This window comes from Artibeus jamaicensis, unplaced genomic scaffold (assembly GCF_021234435.1).
Source record: "Artibeus jamaicensis isolate MK-2021 breed Jamaican fruit bat unplaced genomic scaffold, CSHL_Jam_final contig_685, whole genome shotgun sequence".
NCBI lineage: Eukaryota > Metazoa > Chordata > Mammalia > Chiroptera > Phyllostomidae > Artibeus > Artibeus jamaicensis.
Window position 1 is genome coordinate 33,481,479 of NW_026521924.1, and position 13,590 is coordinate 33,495,068.

The 13,590-nt window shown below is 54.8% G+C and overlaps 1 protein-coding gene across 1 annotated transcript; it reads left to right on the forward strand.

The window, feature by feature from the left end:
* The first annotated feature begins 4,040 nt into the window (after positions 1–4,040).
* Positions 4,041–9,938, forward strand: CUNH20orf85 (chromosome unknown C20orf85 homolog). Its single transcript, XM_037133637.2, has 4 exons — positions 4,041–4,108; positions 6,025–6,106; positions 7,473–7,574; positions 9,777–9,938. Exons 1-4 carry the CDS (start codon positions 4,041–4,043, stop codon positions 9,936–9,938), a joined length of 414 nt encoding a protein of 137 aa, XP_036989532.1.
* Positions 9,939–13,590: the final 3,652 nt, after the last annotated feature.

Consider the following 13,590-nt stretch of genomic DNA (forward strand, 5'->3'; position numbering starts at 1 on the left):
CGAAAAAGAAGCAGTTGGCTCCAGTCGTTGAAATGTTTTATAAAGGAACAGCAACTAGAAAAAAATAAAAAATGAAAAATGGTCCCAGAACGCTGAGAGAGGGCCAAATATATTAGTACACGGGAACACGGCGAACCCTCCGCAAGCAGTGAATAGGGTCTTCGCTCCCACGTCCAATCGGCGAGTGCGGCGCCGCTCTCCTTTTCGCAGCTCTTCCTGGTGGAAATCCAGGCCCAACAACACTTTTTCCAAATAAAAAAAGTGAATAAAAGTTATTAGGTAGAGAAGTCGCGTCTGTCAGAGGGTCATGAATTTCTGGATTCTACAGACCACGGGCAGGAGGTTTCAGCCTAGAACCAGGAGAGAAGGTGAAGGGCGTACACAAATCAGAGAAAAAGAAAGCAGACCACTGGAAATAAGCGCGAATAGACTTTTTTTGTCCCATAATCTGCTGAGTATGGGACACGCGTTGGTGGAGAACCTCACGGAGGGTGAGGTGGTAGGATAAGAGGCGGACACCCAGCGAGATTTAACAGGTAAACAAGGAGCAAGTTTTTAGCGTAAGCCTAGGATACACATGCACCGGAGAATTCCAATTACACTGGAGTTCCTGTGTCTCTGTTTGCCGGCTCCGGCCACACGACCGGTGGAAGGGGCTGGTGGTCGTGCTGATTCGGGGCTGATGCCGCACACCCAGCGGGCCGGTGAGTCTGGCTCTGTGCACAGTTGGGTGAAGCACGTCCCTGCCTGTCGGTCAGGAAGGCGTCTGGGGGTCTCTACATGCTCTAGATCCTCTGTCACCCGAAACCACAGCAGGCCCTGATGTCACTCACAAGTGTCACTAGAAGCAGAAACTTCCCCTTGTGCAGATATCACCTAGGGAAAGCCAGACCTGAGCTCCCTCCCCAATTATCATTTGCGGCTGAGATGCAATCCCCACAGCCAATCTCCAGCCACCTGGAGCTCCAGAGGGAGAGGACATCCCCACAAGTCACGAGAGAAAAGGAGACCAGGATATGCAGACCCCATCTTGCTGGGGGTGAGGGGGGTTTGCTCCTAGAAAGAGCACCCTCTGTGCCCAGGGTTTATGGTGAGACAGGGGCTGTGGGGTTTGGTTCAAACCCTCTCTCTTCCCCCTGTTATTTGGGCTTGTTTTCCCTTCCCAAAAATGCTCACAAAAGAATCCTTCCTCCACAGCATGAGAATGTAGGGACATGCCCAGCCAGGGCTGGTGGTCACTGAGGGTGGGCCCCATGGAGCAGCCCACCGGTGTAGCTGTGGGTCCTCGGTCACGGCTCCAGAAAGAAGGGTTTGGCCTTCCAGGCCAGTGCACCAGTCAGCCACGGCCTGGTCTTCAAAACAGACATCGTCCAGAAGCTCCACTCAAAGCCTCATTTCCACCCCCCACCCCACCCCTGGAATGTCCCCAGCAGAGGCCCCTGGCCCATGACAGCCCGCATGCTGCTCCTTGGGTGGCGCTGTCCCATAATCGTGAGCACCAGTTCCTGGCACCTCGGAAGGAGCCCTTTATACTCACTCGTCTCGGCCTCCTAAGATCCCCACAAGCTCAATTTACAGGTGGAGACGCTGGTCTCCAACAGGCTCAGCACCGCCCGGGGCTCCCGGAGTGGGTCCTCAGCAGGGCCAGGACTGAAGCCTGCAGCTCCCTGGACCCACCGCCCAGGCTGCTCGTGCAAATGTATCTGAGACAAACATGCAGAACTAGTGAGCTCTTATTCATCCTTCGAAACCCAACTTGCTGACCACCTGGGCACATTTCTGCCTCCCCGGGGGCTTGCTCTGAATCTCATTCTTCGCATGGTAATTGCCTGTATCGGGCTGCGTCATCATCTTCGCATCCGCGTCCCTGTCCCCTCTCGACTGGACTGCTGGGAGTCAGGGTGCTGGCTCCTCCCTGTCTGTGCTGCTCGTGCATTGCAGGGAGGGGCTCAAAGCTGCCCTGGCCTCTTTAGTGTTCTTCAAACGCCCCAGGCTGGCTCCGCTTCAGGACCCTTTGCTCTGCCCTTCCCTCCTCCATGGAAACCCCTTTGGATCGCTTTGCCTGGGTCCCTCCTCCTCCAGCTCTGTGCTCAAATGTCCCTTCCTCAGAGAAGCCTTTCCTAAAAGCGTCCTTTCCACGCCCCTTCACCTGACCGGCCCACCAGCCTCCTTCCCAGGGAAACTCCTTCTGTGGTGTGTGGCTCTCCCTGGCCGGACCGTGCCTGCCTCTCGGGTCCTTGTCTCTCTTCCCTGCAGGCCTGTCCAGGAGGGCAGTGAATCTGTCGGTTTGCTCCTGCCTGGACCCCCAGGCACGTAGGAGGCACTCAGCAAACATTGGTAGAATGAATGAACCCTCGGTGTCTGGCTTATAGAGACATTCGGTAAACGAGTTTATTCTTAATTAATCATCTTAACAGAATCGTCTCCGGAGCTTCCCGAGGGAGAAGCAGGCGCCGCCTTCCCGCTTGACTCTCTTCCGAGCCGTCCGCCACTCACAATTCATCTGGGACGTCTTCCCTCTGGTCGCAGGGATGGCCACCTCCGGGTAGAGGCCAGGAAGGAAAGCACGGGCCACCCTGCACACCTGTCCACCCCGCGGCCACCTGGCCGAGCCCCAGACCGGCCCAGCCCTGGGCCTGGCGTACACGCTACACACTCACTGATGAACCCACTCCGTTCCAGCTCTGCCTGCCCCCTCCCTATCTTGGCTAAGCGGGTGTTTGGGGCCACCCCCGTCTTGGGCCTCTGCCCGGCACTTCCAACAGCCAAGAAGAGCATCACACATGAGCATCACGCACGCTAGGTGTGGAAAACAGGAGGAAAATACATCCCCAACACCCCACAAAGGCACACATCTGTGGGTAGGGAGGAAGTCAGAGAGCGGGAGGGAGGGAGACCCGCCAGGGAGGACCGCTGGCACCCAAGTGGAAGATAAAAACATCCATGTTCCCGCAGAGCGAGTGGCCCTAGAAATTATCAGGAGGTGATCTGCCCATCATCGGGAGCATGCAGCCTCTGTTCTCTCAGTCCCGTGAAGCTCCGGGCACCCGCGTGTCCCGTGGCAGCTCAGGCAGAAAAGTGCCCCCCCACCCCATGCTGTTGATCCACTTACTGTTGAATCTTTAGACCCCTCTTCCGGTTCCAGGCCTATGGCAGCGGTGGAAGGCTGGAGGGTCAGCGAGTCAGTCAACAAACACTGATTAAGCACCTCCGTGACAAGGAATTGTTGTGGATGGGCATGGAAGAAAGTGCGGGAGCCCGGCCGGAGGAGATACCGCCTGTGAATTTTGTCTGGGGATCGTTACAAAGAGGGGACGCCGGCAGAAATGCCCGCCTAGGTTCTCTCTAGAAGCCACATGCAGTGACGGCCCTAGCAGCTGTGTGGGGTGGCCCTTCTAGAACTTCAGCTGCAACGCCGGCAGCAGCGGGATGGAACACGCCTCGAGAAACGAACATCGGACGGCTGCGCACAGCGACGTGGATGGACCCCTCACAAGTCACAGTGGGCCTGGGAAGCCGGGGACAAAGTTCACAAAGTGGGGAAAGGGCCACTTGGCAGACCAAGGTCTGCGGAGAGAGCTCGACAAGCGGCGTGGGCTGCAGTGCCCCGTGCGGCGAGCGGGCGGTGGTCACGGGGCTGCGCTGTCAGCGGCAGAAGGCATTCAGCAAGTGCCCAGGTTTGGCACACTTGTCGCTGTGTATACTTGTGTAAAGGGTCTAAATTTTAAAGGAGGTGGGGTGTCAGGGCTTGATGTTTCCCCAACGTTTCCCACAGAGAAGGCAGTGGGGCTGCTGCAGCTGGGGCCAGGCAGGTGGGCTGGGAGGTGGGCTAGGGGCGTGAAGGCCGCAGAGGGCGCAGAGGGCGCAGAGGCAGGTAGTGCGCGCGCACACCGAGGCAGTGAGAGCCCAGAGGCCCCACCCGCGCCAGGTGCGGGCGCCGCCTCCGCGTTCCTCGTTGCATGGCAACAGGTCTCCTGGGCGACGCAAGACGCTGAGCCTGGGTGGTGGCAGCGTGCTGGGAAACCGAGACCCCAGGAGCCATGGCGAAGAAACCGATGAGCACCGAGGAGGCCGAGCGCATGAATTTCGTGGCCCAGGACCAGATATGGTAACCCCGGGGACCCAGGGACCCGGTGGCCTGGGCCATTCCCACCTGAAGTGTGCACATCAGCGACCCCAGTTTCCACCTAGGCCTGGAGGTGGTCAAGGTGGAAAGAGGGCCAGGATAGGGACGACCTTAGGGCCTTCTTTCTCCCTCTTCTCTTCTCGTCTTCTCCTAGGCCCGCCACGAGGGCCTGAAAGATTTCCCATCGGGCTCTTCAACCATCCGCAGAGCTTTGTTTGAGAGCCAGTGGTGTGCTCTTATTTTTAAGATTTACCAAATTTCCAAGAAAGAAAGAGAGAAAGAGAGAGAAAGAGAGAGAGAGAGAAAGAGAAAGGAAGGAAGGAAGAAAAAGGAAGGAAGGAAGGAAGGAAGGAAGGAAGGAAGGAAGGAAGGAAGGAAGGAAGGAAGGAAGGAAAAAATAAACTGAACAAAAATTTTAGTATTCATCTATTTTGCAGGAGAGGTATCTGTACACTTTACATTCTGTCTTGCTTTTCCTGGCTTTTGAAGTAATAAGACATTTTAATTTAAAGAAAAGATGCCTTTTTCTGTAAGATTTGTGTTCAGCTGTGGGTCCTGGTGGGTTTTATTTGGCATTCTCTCCCTTCTGCTAAACATCATCCCGTCTTTTTGAAGTTTTAACCAAGAGGGAAAGTTACTGGTTTAGATCCCAACTAAATTTTAGTGACAACAAACGATGATTGTTCGCTTCTTCAACTTCAGTTATCTATTACTTGTACTGTTTTCTAACCTATAATAGTCATTGAATATTTTTCTTTAAACTGGCTTTGTTTCACTTAATAAATTTATTTTCATTGGAAACTTGATATCACTCTTGAAAATGGGAAGCCAGTATGATGTGACATAAAACACACAACCATTAATTGTCTTTAAATCTTTATCTTTATGCAAGTAGCCCCAATAGGAGACACTACCAGAGCAGGGTCTGTTCCCACTGCCTAGAAGGCCCTTTTCTCCCTTCTCCACCAGATAAACTCCTACTCACCCTTCAAGACCCACAGCAGATGGCCCTTCCTATGTGAACTGGGCCAGCGAAGCCCTTAGACTGTTCTGCCCAATGTCCCCTTGAAATGGGGCTGTTCCACACTGGGATGAGCTGTAACCAGATTATGAAGGTGTAACACCGAAAAAAGAAGTGATGTTAACATCACGTTCACCTGTTTACTTTCACTTATTTTGGGGGCTGCTAGAAAATTGAAAATGGCGTGGGTGGCTCACCTCCTCGGCGCAGGTCACACCTCCGTTGGAAGTACACCGCTGCGGAGAATGGGAAGTGCCCAGGGCAAGGAGCTTGGCCAGGGCCTCTTAGAGGTGCTGAGACAGCCTGGGGGGTGGGGGTGATACTGATTCCAAACTAGGGGGAAAAACTTGAAAATCAAAATGAATAAATAAATTAAAATCTGACACACCCACTTTGACATCAACTCAATTCAGCTCATTAAAGTGAAGCAAAAGCAGAGGGGGCAAGGCAGCTGGAGCGGGATATTTAAGGAGGGCTCAAGCTCAAGGTGATATAAATGCTGGCTCTGCCCTTGCAGAAAACTGGGAGTGGGTTCCTCCTTAAATGCCACACCTCAGGTGCCCCACTCTTCTGCCCCCACCCCCAACCTTGCCCTGAAAACAAAGGTACCTACCGTGTACTTCCATAATGATGGATTTGACACACGCCCATCACTAGGGGGTCACGGGGCCTCGTCATAAGTCCCTGGACAGCCCTGCACCGTGCACCAGCCAGACGTCTCCTGGTTCTCTGCACCGCCTCAGGGCAGTGCTGGGCTCTCAGCCACGGGGTCTCGCTCCCTCTGGGCACAGAGCCATCATCGGGGACCGTGCCCAGTGGACCTTCCCGGGGTTCACTGCTTTAACCTTCTCGAACGTTTCAGGAACTTCTTTTTCAGGAGATGCCGCCTGAAGGCTGAGACTGAAGCACGACAAAACTGGGCCCAGAACTGGGGATTCTTAACAACCCCTCTCCAGGAGGTAAATATAAATTCTGTGAGTCCAGAGTTTACAGAATCGATCCTTTCCGAATGGGTATAATTTGCTAGAAGAACGCTAAAGAGCGTGTGGTAGGCAAGACCTGCCGCCTCGAAGCCTGAAGCTTCCTTCCTTTCCTGAATTTACTGAGCGCTTATTACGTGCCAGGAATGCCCAGGGGACTTCATCCGAAGCGGTTTATTTAACCCACACCACAACTCCTGTGCGGAGTTGGGTGCCCCTTTATGCCCATTTTACCAATTAGGAGACTGAGCTCCTGGAAGCACCAAGCCATGCAGCTAATGAGGAGACACAGGGAGAGGAAAGCCGGTCTGTCTGATTCCAGGGCCCCTGGCCTCAGACGTGCCACTGGTAAAACGGGGTGCTGGTCCTCACCTGCCTTACTGAGGGGCTGAGATCCCGTGAGGTGGAGTTAAAATATGAGGGATTGTTAGGAAAGTAACCTGGTATCTTCTCTACAAGATGGGAGACAGAGAAGGGGCCTGGCTGAATAATTAATAGGAGCGGGTGGGGACTCCAGCAAAGAAACCACAGTTCCTGTCCAGGGCAGCCACCAACAGCCCAGAGGACGGCCACCCTTCAGAAAGGCCAACTGCTGGGACCCGCTGTTCAAGCCCAGAAATCCAGATGTCTAAATAAACAGTCTGAAATAGTGGCTCAGGTTCATAAAACGCCACGCAGGTCCACAGAATGCTTGCCTGGGCTTAGTGGGATGGTGGCCTCCAGCCTGCACCCCCTCAAGCTCTCTCTGGGGCAAACACAGGGGAGCCACATTTCTTTGGGGGGGTTGCAAGTAAAAGTCACCTGATTGAAAACAGTCCTGACTCAAGGCAGCATCGACCCCATTTGTAACTTGCCCCATCCTGCTAGCTTTAAAATTATGCCATTCTTAATGGTTTTTTTCATACTTAGAGAATTGCACAATTTGAAATTTTATGCATAAAATGAGTCCTTATTAATATAATATGCATAAAAGCATCTATATTAGTATTCTTTATATGTAATTAAATTGGATTTTCGAAGAATTCGAAATTGCTCTGAAACTTAAAAGGGGGAGGGGAGCTCTTCTGTGTTATTTTCAAGACGGGACCTGGGACCCGGTTGGCATTTTTATGTTTCAGTCCATCCTGTGAAGTCTTCTCAAATTCTACTCGGGATTATAAATTAGCAGGCAAAGGAGCAGCAGGCGGGCACCATGGCTAGGTGGCTGCGAGTCCCCCGCTGCCTGTCCTAGCTGTGATGGGAGCGAGATTTGCCACTGTAAAACGTGGCATTCGAGGGGCCCATGGAGATGGTGCATCCCCCCTCTCAGTCTGGGCTCTCCCATCTTGGGGGTATTGTGTTTCAGCTGGTCGAGTGTGAAGACAAGCCCCTCACCCCAAAGCCCAGAATCGAGCTCCCCCAGAGCTTCCGCATCCGGCCAGTGACCCCGGTGGAGAAGTACATCAAGGTTGGCAGTCATTTTTCATTACTGGTTTTCCTAAGTGGGAAAACAAGGGCCCCACTGGGAAGGGCGCTTGCCACAGGTGTGCAGAGCTGACCACCCAAGGTAGGGGGTCTCAGCAGTACCGGGCAGGTGGGGAAGCCCGCTTCCATGCCCTGCTTGTACCCGCTCATCAGGTGACTCTCTGGACACTTTCCAGAGTCTCTGCATCCTGCTCTGCAGAAGCAGAGGGGGCCCAATAAAAATGGGGGAGGCCCCACCCTTTCATCAGCAAACACAGGGAGTAGGCAGGACAGCAGGGCAGGACGAGGCCCGGGGCTCTGGAGTCAGGTGGCTGAGCCACTGACCTCCTTGTGGTCTTGGGCAAGTGGCATGGCCTCTCTGGGTCTCTATTTCCACCTCACACAGTGGGGGCCAACGAAAGCGCCTGCTTCAGGGAGAGGAATCAAGGACTTGCAATGGTGCCCGCACTTTCAGAGAGTGCCTGTGACTGTCAGCTGTTCATAGGTGCCAGGTGCTTGGCCGGGCAAGACTCCAGCCCACACGTGTGGGTCGGGGGCACCAACATGAAACAAGAAGATCAACAAACTTGTTCCACACTGGGCTAAATGCCGTGGAGGAAATAGCCAGGTGATGCTGGAGGAGACAGGGGAAGGGGTGGTCAGGAAAGGCCCCCTGTGGGGCTGAGGACTGAAGAATGACGAGGACCCAGCTCAGGGAGAAGCATTCCTGGCAGAGGGAACAGCATGTGCGGGAGCCCGGAGGCAGAACAAAGGTTGATATGTTTCTGGGGCAGCGAGAGATGGGGATGCAGTGAGAGATGGGGATGTGGGTGTGGGAAAGGAAGGGATGTGGGTGGAGAAGTGGGTGGGGCCAGACTGGACCTTGGGGGCCGGGGGGCTGGGTGGGGTTTGAGCCCCCTTGCAGTGGGAAGCAGGGCAGTGGCATGCTATGTGAGTGACAGGACAGTCCCAGAGGGGAGAAGACCCAGGTGGCCCTCCCACCTGAGACCAACCAGTTGCGGAGACGGGTCCACGGCCAGAAATGGCTGAGCTCCGTACGAGAACTCAGGATGAAGGTGGCCAGGAGTGGGGGCAGTGACCCCCACCCTTTGTAGGAACTGGCGATGTTGCCCTCCACCGGGAAGGAACCGACCTACTCTCCCAGAACGCCCTTAGGAAGGGCACTTCTTTGCCAATCTGCTGGGTGACGAGTGGCCTCCCCAGGTGGTGTCCACTGCGTTTCTCTTACAGGTTAGAGAGAGACTTGAATGCCAGTCTGTGTGTCCCCACAGGCCCGGCTGGCACAGTCCCACCCCAGCTGGCTCCCGGAGACTCTGTCCCCTCTGGTGTTTATCGATGACCCTCCCCACACACTGGCCCTCAGGAGATTAATTTTAGTGCTTCGTCGGGAACATATGTTAAGGAACTTCCTCCACAAGTGGCAGCCGGCCCACCAGGATGGCCCCCCGCCGCTGCGTGTGCCAGGAAGCCTGCAGCCAAGCGTGAACTCGTCGCCCCGAGCATATGAAAGCTCTTCCTCTCAGCCCTTGTGTGAGAACAAACCTTCCTCGCCAAGAGCAGAACAGACGACCCCTCCACACGGAGAGGGGGAAACTGCCTAAACATTTACCCTCATTTTCCAAAAATTTCAAGTCTGTCCAAGGAACTGACAAATGAAATTGTGTTGGGTTTTTTTTTTTTAATCTCAGAGAGAATCCCATTTTCCTTTTGGATTTTAATTAAGTTCAATGGCTTTGCACTCCGGTGGTCTCAACAGTTTGGGAATGGGGTGTGTGTGTAAGCGGGTGCACACTTGTTCACACGCATGTGTGTGCACACATGTCACCGAGTCTTCTCATCAAAGCCAGAAGGGTTAGAACTGCCAGAATACCATCTGACAGTATGGGCAGGTGTTTTATGGAGGTGCGAGTGTTGGATATTTCTGCACCTCACTTTGCCTTCCTTTTTGCTCTTGTACCAAATAAAACTAACTTTACATGAGTCAGACACCACAAAGAAATGTTTGGTGAGCACTCCTTTCGGGGGCGGCATGAGTCTGGGGGTCCCGCAGGCTGACACGGGCACCTTCTGTAGGGACCCTGGCTTTGCTTCTGTCTTCTCCACCGGAGACCTCACCTGCTAATCCCGGGGACTCCGCCGTGGCCCGTGGTGACTAAACCCCGCCCCCTGCGCATGTCCATTCCAGGTCCTTCCGTCGCCCCCGGTCCCGAAGACGACCCAGGGCTTCATCGGCTGGAGGTCCGGGGTGCCGGGCCTGAACCAGTGTCTGCTGCAGTATGACGAACTCCGGAGCTGCAGAGGCGCCTACGCCCGGGAGCTTGGGTGGCCGGAGCAAGGCATCCACTGAGTCCGGCGGGCAGCGCGGGGTGGACCGCCTGGCCCCTGGCGCCCGTGCCCCGGAAAGAAAGCGCTCCCCAGGGGCCCCTCTGAGGACGTGGGTCCCCTCCACATTTGCTCATGGGATGTCGCAAAGGACACAGAATAGCCCTAGGACCTTTCCAGTTCATCAATACCTCCCTTCTGGAACATTCTTGTAACATTCATTCGTGTGTAATGTAATAAATAAGGCAAAACCGATTCTCTGAATTACAGGGAGTGGGGGGCGGGGTGGGATACCTTGGGAACTTCCAGGTATTGCTGTGTTAAAAAAGCATGATTTAATTTTAAGGCTATTTGTCTAGGTCCCCTAATGCTGTGTGCAGACCCACCTCTCGCCACGGCTTCGTACAATAAGACTGTGGCCCAGGTGCTTCGGTGCCCAGGTATCCCTGGGCCAGCTCTACAGGAGCAATGAAGCACTCTGAGGACCTCCTGACCCACCTTCTCCAGGACACTGGCAATGTCCACAGCTTTAAAGGCGGGAGTAGCCCGGGACTGGCCAATGAGTGGAGACTTCTAGGAGGGGATGGGTTCCCCACGGGCTCTGCAGTGAACCTCCCCCCTTACCCGCCCAGGCCACCCCATCCCGCACAACCCAGCGGCTGAGTGGCCAACCAGGCTATTTTCCTTCCCCTCGTGGACATTTGACCTTGACCCCTTGGTCTCTGCCTGGCCCCGAGGCTTTGCTCCAGGTCCCACAAATGGGGGCAGGTGCGCAGTGGGACATCCAGCTGGTCAGAGAGCGACCAAAGGAAAAGCCAGCAAGCCCGCCGGCCCATCCAGCCGGTCCCAGAGAGCGGAGTGTGCTGGGTGTGCGGCAGCCTGTGGAGCCGGCTCCTGTTTGTTTCTGAGCAGCAGAGGGCGGAGCCTAGGTCACTCCCTGAGTGGGCAGGGTGGGGGGGTCCTCCCAATCCCCACGGGTCCCCCTGGAGTCGGCCTGACCTCAGTAATCTGGGTCACATCGGGGGCTCATAACAGCCGGAGTGTCCGGTCCACGGCCTCAGTGGAGAATCGAAGTGGACAACGTCACCCTGGATGGTTTCAAACTCGACATTTAAACTGTGGAAATCGACCTCCATGTGGGTGTTGAAGTGGGCTCTCCAAGGTCACCACACCCTGTGAAATGTCACTGCATTGGCAAGGTCGAGATGAGGCCAGCAACCCTGCGTCCACAGTGGCCGAATGCACCACGTCTATGAAACTCGTGGCACAAAATGTCCTTTGGCTGGGGACGTGCATGGGTTCTGTCACGGGCACATCTCAGCCTGGGACAAACTAGAAACTTGTAGGTTGAGTTCCAAGAAAATGGCATGATCGAATAGAACTATTGGAAAACACAGCCTTACACACTCACGCACACCCAAGGATAACTGACCCAGGGGCCAGTGGACTTCAAGTGCCCCTGCAAGCCTGAGACCAGCTGTGCCTGAGAATTTAGAATTTTGTAGGTTTTAAAAAGCATGTCTACTGTATATCGCATAACCCTTCTGGCAAGGTCTGGGGCACCTGGCGCCACAAAATTAAATCCGTTAATATATTTGTGACCCTTCACCCTAAATGGAACCAAGACTCCAAGGAGCCACTTACCCACTTTGGTTCAGGCTTTGCCACCAAATGCATGGATGTATATAATCCCTTCCCCTTGAGTGTGGGCAGGACCTAGTGACCGCCAAGAATAAAATGTGGCAAAAGGTACAGGGAGTCACAAAAGACCGACTTCCACCTGGCAGCTTTCTGCACCCCCTTCCCACCTTTCCATCCCCTCCCCGCCCCACTCTCTTTGATGCAGCCTGCTGCTGCGTCAGGTGACACTCCATGGAGATGCCCACGTGGCCGGGCACGATGGGAAACCACCTCCAACAGCTCGTGAGGACCCGAGTGAGGCCTTCATCCAACAACCCGCCAGGCTCTCAGTCCCACCAACAGTCTCCCGTCAGAGCCGGAAGCTGATTCTTCCCCATGGAGCCTGGAGGGGCCCCAGCCTGTGGGTGACCCTGGCCCAGGGGACGCAGCTCTGTGCCTGGATTCCTGACCCATGGGAGCTGTGAGATTACAATACTTCTGGGCCACTAGGTTTGGGAGGAATTTGTCACTCCGCGACAGATAACAAATCCGGGTTATTTCTTAACCAAGCCACCCCATCACCCTGAGGAGTTCCAGGCTTCTGGAATATTCCCCGGAGCTGCACAGTCTTCTTTATAAGGAGCTGAGGCCCGTTCTGGGGAAACACCCTGAAAAGCCTTCAGGAAGCTCTGCCTTCACATTGCAGAGGCTGCACCAGGATTCCAGGGAGTAACCCAAAAGCAAACGGGCTTTTCAAAGTCAGAGGCAACAGCGTTTATTTGAGATCAGCAAGAACAGCCATTCGGACACACTGACTCAGGCAGAAGCCCAAATGGTCCTGATGAGACAGAGGGGACTGAGGAGGGGACAATTCTGCTCATAGCAGGGAGGTGCAGGTGACAGAACATAGTGCCTAACTCTAAACACCACTTTTGGTTGTCAGCCCAGGAGCCGGAGTATCTGCGTTCTGATTATCTTCGCAAACACTTCTTTAGGACGCAATGTTGTTTCCGACCCAGACCAAGGACTCCTGGCTGATTGAACATTGCGGAGGTTCGAGGCCTGAGACCTGCTAGGCGGTTCTCTGGGCGCTCCTGCTCCAAGTTAAGGTGGCTCCAGTTTTTTGCTTGTTTGTTTGTTTAATGTAGGTAAACACTTGTCATGTTAAGTTTGGGGGACAAAGCGGTCTCCCAATGGCTGGAGTGTCTTCCCTTGTGTCAGCGGAGAGGTGAGGCAACAGGGCAGAGCGGGCCGGACAAACCCGGGTTCAAATCCGAGCAATCCCCTTTCAGGCCCTGTGGCCTTGGGCAGGTGGCTGGACCTCTCCGACCCCTGCCTGCTTCCTTAGGGTGAGATGGGGACACAGACTCAGTCTCATGGGGTGTGCGTGGGAGAATGGGCATTAGGATGAACAGGGTCTTCCATCCCGTGCAGCAAGGGAACAGGCTCGCCGCACGTGGGACACAGATGAAACGAGTCACTGGTGATGAAGTGCCGGGTGGGCTGCCTGGCCCGGCCGAGGGACCCCGCCGTGGGCGGCTGGCTCTACTTTTATTGCCTTTCTTGTTGTTGTCAATGACGACCACCCACCTCCAGAGAGTGGGGCTGTCCTTGGGTGTTTCGGTGAGAGGCGTGACATTTCCGCGGCACCCACCACGGCTACGTGGGAGCCACTGCTGCTCGAGACAAAGCTGGCTGCTCCCTCAAACATGCACAACAAATACATCAACACCCCTCCGTGCCCCATGTCTAAAGTAAACTTTAAGATCTTTCTGGGGCCATTTGCTCCAGGGGCGCTCTGGGGGTCCCACTTGCTGAGTGAGAATGCATTCCTAGCAGGCGACCCGAGTGGGCTTTGGTTTCAGAAGATGATCTTGTCACTAATAACCAGCCTTCTGCGTGGACGATGGTGACCCTGTGAGACGAAGTGTCAATGATGACTGTGGGCAAGTGGCACCCCCGGCACCCTGGGCACCCAGAGACAGTGGGGTGTCCCCCCGAGAAATCGGGACTGCGAGTAAGTGGCTGTTGTCAGAGTGTGGGAGTATGATTGATCT

Coding starts and splice junctions, on each gene's coding strand:
- CUNH20orf85 (XM_037133637.2), top strand. CDS start 4,041: ATGGCGAAGAAACCGATGAGCACCGAGGAGGCCGAGCGCATGAATTTC. Junction 6,107..7,472: donor TAACAACCCCTCTCCAGGAG/GTAAATATAAAT, acceptor ATTGTGTTTCAG/CTGGTCGAGTGTGAAGACAA. Junction 7,575..9,776: donor CGGTGGAGAAGTACATCAAG/GTTGGCAGTCAT, acceptor TGTCCATTCCAG/GTCCTTCCGTCGCCCCCGGT.